At 45.7% G+C, this 6000-nt stretch overlaps 1 protein-coding gene across 5 annotated transcripts in view; it reads right to left on the bottom strand.

The window, feature by feature from the left end:
- The window catches only part of SNX8 (sorting nexin 8), a 24757-nt gene extending 19117 nt beyond the window's left edge, over positions 1 to 5640 (bottom strand). Inside the window, exons 1-2 of one of the 5 annotated variants that reach the window (XM_061473558.1) lie at positions 5505 to 5640; positions 4633 to 4706 (exon numbers count right to left, since the gene is read on the bottom strand). In XM_061473558.1, the coding sequence (XP_061329542.1) occupies positions 4633 to 4666 (34 nt within the window). In that variant the 5' untranslated portion in view covers positions 4667 to 4706; positions 5505 to 5640. Of the gene's footprint in view, positions 1 to 4342; positions 4500 to 4632; positions 4707 to 5021; positions 5159 to 5504 lie in introns of those variants that run through there. The other 4 variants (XM_061473560.1, XM_061473556.1, XM_061473557.1 and 1 more) reach the window with 4 other exon arrangements.
- Between the last annotated feature and the right edge of the window lie 360 nt (positions 5641 to 6000).

A 6000-nucleotide genomic window follows, 5' to 3' on the forward strand; every position in this document is an offset into this window, starting at 1 on the left:
CTCCAATGCACGCACACTCACACAGAATTCCACAGTCCAATGGGATGCTAAAGCACTCGCAGCCAGTGCAAGCTAGCTCCCAGAGGAGGACTAGCCAAAACTGCAGCACACCTATTTCCCTGAGAGCAGGGCCAACCTGTACTAACACAGCACTCCTGCCTATTGATTCACTCTCCCTGTTTCCATCTTTCTGCCCGCCAACCAAAAAAGCCAGGTTTCCATGGCACAAACTGTTCCCTAATGCGTGGCTCAGCACTGTCTGGTGAACTACTGAAACTCCCAGTGGCAAAAGGTAATCATTGGAGAAAAGATTTATAGGATGAACCATGAATCCTTCAGGATCTCATCTGTAAGTCCTGGAGCCTGCTGCATGATCAGCCAAACCCATGGCGAGGCCTCTCTGATTCTTTACAATGGTCTGAACCCACATTACCCTGTAAGAAACTGAAATGAAGCCCCATAGAGAGACTCAGGCATTCCTTTGACAATTCACTCACGTGGCTCTTTTCACTTGTAATACTTCGCCAGTTTTCATCAAGTTATTCTCTAAATTTGCTTTTTAAAAGCTCACCTACAGGAAATGCCTTTGTTTTTATCAGCAGTTCACACATTGGGCTCTTCCTGAAACATTCTGTAGCTTCTTTAGATCTCACCCTTGTCTAAATGTGTGAAATCATATAAATCAGACAACCATACAAACAAGGGTGAATAATTACTGTTTAATTAATAATCTCAGCATGTTCCATATCACCAAGAGAGCTACTTGGAGTGAATTTACAGCCTCAAACACTGGTCTGAGAACACAACAAGATGACTTTGGAACAGCTGTTAACCTGTTTTAGAAAACACTTAATCACAGCATTAACACTAACCCTGCAGAGCAATATATACTGAAGCTATTCTTCAGCCCATTTTCATCCTACTTACTAAAGAGTCAATTCAGGAACAGCCTCAGGAGCCCTGGCCAGGAATGGTGGATAATAGTGGGAACTCATTGGTATGAAAGCCCATGTTCAACCAGTAAAAAGGTTTACATGCATTGTAACAAAACACTTAATGCTTCCCATCACGCTCTCTCTGCTGGAGAACAGTGAGTTTGGAAAGCATTCCCTTTGGTTTCAGCAGATCATTATCTGCTGCAAAGTTTATGTACATGGAGTAGCAAGTGAATACAGAAATGAGGTATGGAATGGCCCCCTGGAACTCGGGGAAGCAGGCAAAATCAAAATCAGCTTGTTTTGCGCAAGCTAGGCTTTCCCTACAGCAGTTTCTCAATCTGTTGACAATAAAACACCACAAAGTGGTCTGGGATAACTGAAAACAATTTGATATAAAAGTTAAAAAGAATATATGTCTGCATTCATATGCAAACAAGAGGATAAGAAGGTAAGAAATAAAAGTTTAAAGAAGCAATTCAAAGCACAGACTTAGTTCTGTTTGGTTGTAAAACAAAACAAATATGAAGCTACTGCATAATACTTCCTTATTTTAAGGCTTTTTTCCCTGGGAACAAGTTAGGCAGCCTTTGGACTGAAAGGGGTTGAGAAACTTACACAGGGTACTACAGCAAAACAAAGCTTTGCTACTTTATACCACACATTTCGCACTTTAGTTGGTGTTCAATGTTTGTGATTGCCATTCATAGAATCAGACACCAAACCACCCTCCACAGTGATCAGTTTCCTCCATCAACATTTCTAAGATCATCCATTTATGAAACCCAAAGTAGAATTTCAAGTGCCTGGTGAGCTGCACAGAGGTTTTACATGTGAGCAAGCACAGAGCAGAGAAGGGCAACGTGAGGGCTAAAAGCATAGGTGGTAAATCACAACACAGACCTCCCTTCCCTGTTTAAGTTCTGTCAACTGAACTTGGAAGCCTTATCTCCATTTACAGATGGATGGTACTAACAACTCTTTATCACACCAGGGTGCTAATCAGCTAAATTTATTAGACACTTAAGTAGAGGGTACCATAGAATTACTTATTACATTAATAGCAGATACTCTAGAAGGAGAAAAGAGTGAACGGAAGCAAAGCCTTAAAGAAAAATAGCCAAGGTTTATTCTCCATCCTCACAGGCCACGGCCATGTGGAGCAGAGGTGATCCAGCTCACAGGAAACAGAGGGCAATGTGAGAACTGTCTGGCTTCGTACACAGATACCTCAGATTTCTCCCTAGCAAAAAATGAGGGCTCCAGTACAGACTCCTAAGCCAGGAATACTAAAGCAGCAATGTAAATATATCATTCATCAGCATTTCCCCTTCCTTTCTGTCTTCTCATGAAGAGCCTCGGGAATAATGGAAATGCCCTTCCCCCTTATCATGCCAAACATACTCTTCCATAATTCCAGAATTCAGTGTCCACACCAGCTTCTCTGAAGGCTGATGCAGATTTCAGCAACTTCAAATAGACTCTTTTCCTTTTAATTCTTACATGATTTGAAATCCCCTAAAGACAAGCAAAGAAAAAGAGAAGTTGCCCCCCCCCTCAAAAAAAGGGCAAACAAAACTTTCTTCCCTTTAAAAGCTTTATATATCTTTTGAGACAACTGTATGTGATTTGTTTGGTGTTTTAAGGAACTTAAACCCATGCAACTCTTATTTTGAGAGAAGCAATGCAAAGGAATCAGTCTATTTTATCTAACAAAGTTAACTGACACACAGATCTATGTCCAACGTGGCAAAAAAGTCCATGTTTATCACTAGGTACAAGCAATCGTATTTAGCTTCATTCTAACTATAAGATGGTGCAATAGTGCCCTCCCTTCTCCCTTCCCAACAATTCACTTGCAAACACAAGCTATCCAATGCCAAAACAAGTTCCTAAGATACATACACTATCATAAAATTAGATGATGGAAAACAGGCTCTAACATTTGGGGTTTCTCCTTCAAAAACAACACAAGAAGCCAACACTACCACAGCTCTCTCAGTGCGCATGTCAAATATGCATCCTGTGCTTGCTGCGCTGGAGGTTTTGGGTTGGGGTTTTTTCTTTTGGTTGAGCTTTCTTCCCTTTGTTTTTCAGGTGCTGGGGTTTTCTGGTGCCTGTTTGAGGTTTTGATTTTGTTTTGTTGTTTGGGGTTTTTTCCAACTCAGTTTAAGACTGCTGTTGAGCACTTGCACTTGGTGCATTTCATGATGAAGCAAAGAAGTAACAGCACAACTCAAAAGTAGATGACGTTATCTAAGCTTTGTTTAATAATGATTTAAAAGCACTTGCATTTCTGCATTCCCCTACAGCTGTAGGCCTTTAACTGGTTCTCAAAGTACCCCAATCACTACTACAGCAGGAAAAAAAAAACCCTCCAACAAGAAGTTATCTCCTTCCAACACCACACAGTAAATCTGCGTGACAGAACAAGAACTAGCTTTAAGCCTAGTAACCTGTTGTTTTAACTATGCCATTACATCCTTAAGTGATCGATTTCCCAAGTGTGGGAATACATGGAACACAGACCATTCACAAGACAGCATGGAGCCACAGTCCCAAACTTACAATAAAGTGAGATGGAGTTGCACACATTGAAGAATAACAGGATTAGGGGAGGAAAAAATCCATCAAGGAATGTTCCCAAAGGCTACAGAGACAAAACATCAACCCCTTGCTGGGGCAGTTTCCCAGCTCACACAAGAAGATTCCTAAACTATCATTTTTCCCACCCAGCTCTAACAAAAAGGCTGGAAGTGTAAAAATTCACATCCAAAACAGGAACCCAACAAGCAATGACACACAGAACTGTACTCCAGGAAACTTTTACAAGGGCATTTTGGCTTAACTACAAAACCGCCAAGTTTCCACCATCATCCTTCCTTAAACTCGTCAAGAAAAATCCCATCGGAAGAAACTGTTTATCTCCTTGGTTTGCTTCTCATCTTCCAGGCACGTTTCTCACCCTCTTAATTACACTGGGGGAAAACTTGATCTTGGCATCTAAGCATTAAAATAACTATGTGCCACCCCACACATGACAGTCTCCCAATGGTCTTTTCACACATTTTATAGTTAGAACAAGCTCATTCACATCTCAAATAGTGCTGAAAAGCAATCAAAGCTTCTCTGTTTCTGTACCAGCTCCACATGTGTAACTAATAAGTTTTTCTCCATCAACCTGCACTAAAACTTGAAGACTGCGAAGGAACCCGGAGTGGTTATGTGCGATTTCTACTGTCTGTAATGGGTACAGCCCTCCCTACCAAGTCCTCCGACATGCTGCACACACAGTTAAAGAGTTAACATTAGAAGAAAATGGGAAACCTCTCTTCCCAGCCAACACACCTGGATTAGCTCTCTGCAATCACTGCAAACCAGGCTCAAATGGGAGCAAAACCAGTTACCTACGGGTGTGAAACTTCCAATGCCGCTGAACCCTCACCGTGATGACAGAAATAAAAAGGTTCTGGCTTTAACAGAATTATTTTTCTTTCACTAAGATCATCAGATACCTTCTCTCAGTGCTCACGATAGCATCTTGGTCAAAGAAAGCTGAGTTTTCTACATAAGGTGAGTAGATCAGACAGAAACACCATCACCAGTGCAGAAGTTAATCAGATCAAGAATACTCAGAGTCAGCTGGTTTATCTCTATCAGGCTCCTGAAGCCGACAGTAAATCCATAATAGACATACCTGAACAAGCTCTCTCTTTGGTACAGTAGGACATTTTTTCCACAAAGGCTGCTGCTCAGTATCTTATATCAGTCCTGGACAGAAGTATTCCAAAATAATTTATTTATAAAGCATTATCTGCATCAGGAGCATCACAGGCCTATCAAAAACACACACACACTGGGCTCTGAGTATAACCCAACCAAATTATCCTTCCTTGCATAAAGCTTAACCACTTGTAACCTCTACTGGTTCTTCTTTCCAAATAGAGGGGAAAAACTGCTGTGCACAGAGCAGGAATTGCCAGTATGAAACTTCAGCCACTTTAAAAGAACTTTAGAGAGCTGTTAACACCCCGTTCCCCACTAAAAGCTTTCCTCGGTTTAACTGTTACAAGCCGAGCACGTTACCTTCTTCATTCACCCAGGACCTCCCTCCATTGCTCATTTCACAAGCGCTGGCACCAACTTTCTTCTACGAGGCCATGTCAGCGCTCGCGGACGCCTCAGCCGCATGCCCCTCCAGAGGGAGGGTCCGGTCCCGCTCCGCGCCCATCCCCGTCCCAGCCGTCAGGCTCCCGGGAAGCAGACCCAAAGCCGGCAAGTCCTCACTCCCTGGGGGGGGCTGCCCCTTATTCACCCTCACAAGGGGAGGGGAACCCACCGCGACCCGGCCACCGCAACGGCCTGGCTGCGGGGTAACCTCGCTGCGGGTCGGGCAGGGCCCGGCCCGGCCCCCACCGCCCCAGTGGGGAGCGGGGCAAAGCGGCGCCTTTTTACCTCAGGTTTTGGCGGGGAGCCCCCTCACCCTGCCCGCGTCCCGGCCGGAGGCACCGCGGCGGTGCCGGAGCTGTGAGCGGGTTGCAACACCCCCCCCCCGCCTCCGCCCCGTACCTGCGCCCTCCGTGCCCGCCGGTGGCTCGCCGTCCATCGCGGCAGCAGTCATGTGAGGCCGCGGCCCGCCGCCGCCGCCCTCCCCTTCCTCCGCAGCGCCCGCCTGTCAGCGCGGGCGGAGAGGGCGGGGAACGGCGCGGACGGGGCTGCTCTTGTGGTCACGGTGCCGCGGTGGGCTTCGGTCGGTGACAGCGCCTCACGGTAACGTCCTCGGGGGGGACGGCGGCACCGCAGCTCGCCGCGGCTGTGCGGGCTCAAGGAGAGGCAACGGGCCGTCCCTGCGGTGGAGCGGGCTGCTCGGAGCGCCACTGAGACACTTGGGGTTAATGATAAACGTTCCGAGCATTGTAAAGCATGGGGAAAGGCGTGATCCGCTCATGGGCTGAGTACAGAAGCCATAGTGAAATCAAATTGACTTTTCCCCCCCCTAAAACTGCGAAAGGCGGTTGTTGGGAATGTGAACTGCAGGCGTGTTTCGTTGTGCACTATGAAAAGT

The sequence above is a fragment of the Pezoporus flaviventris genome, unplaced genomic scaffold, assembly GCF_033815535.1.
Source record: "Pezoporus flaviventris isolate CSIRO_AGI_PZ_B2104156 unplaced genomic scaffold, CSIRO_AGI_Pfla_v1 ptg000078l, whole genome shotgun sequence".
NCBI classification, from domain to species: Eukaryota; Metazoa; Chordata; class Aves; order Psittaciformes; family Psittacidae; genus Pezoporus; species Pezoporus flaviventris.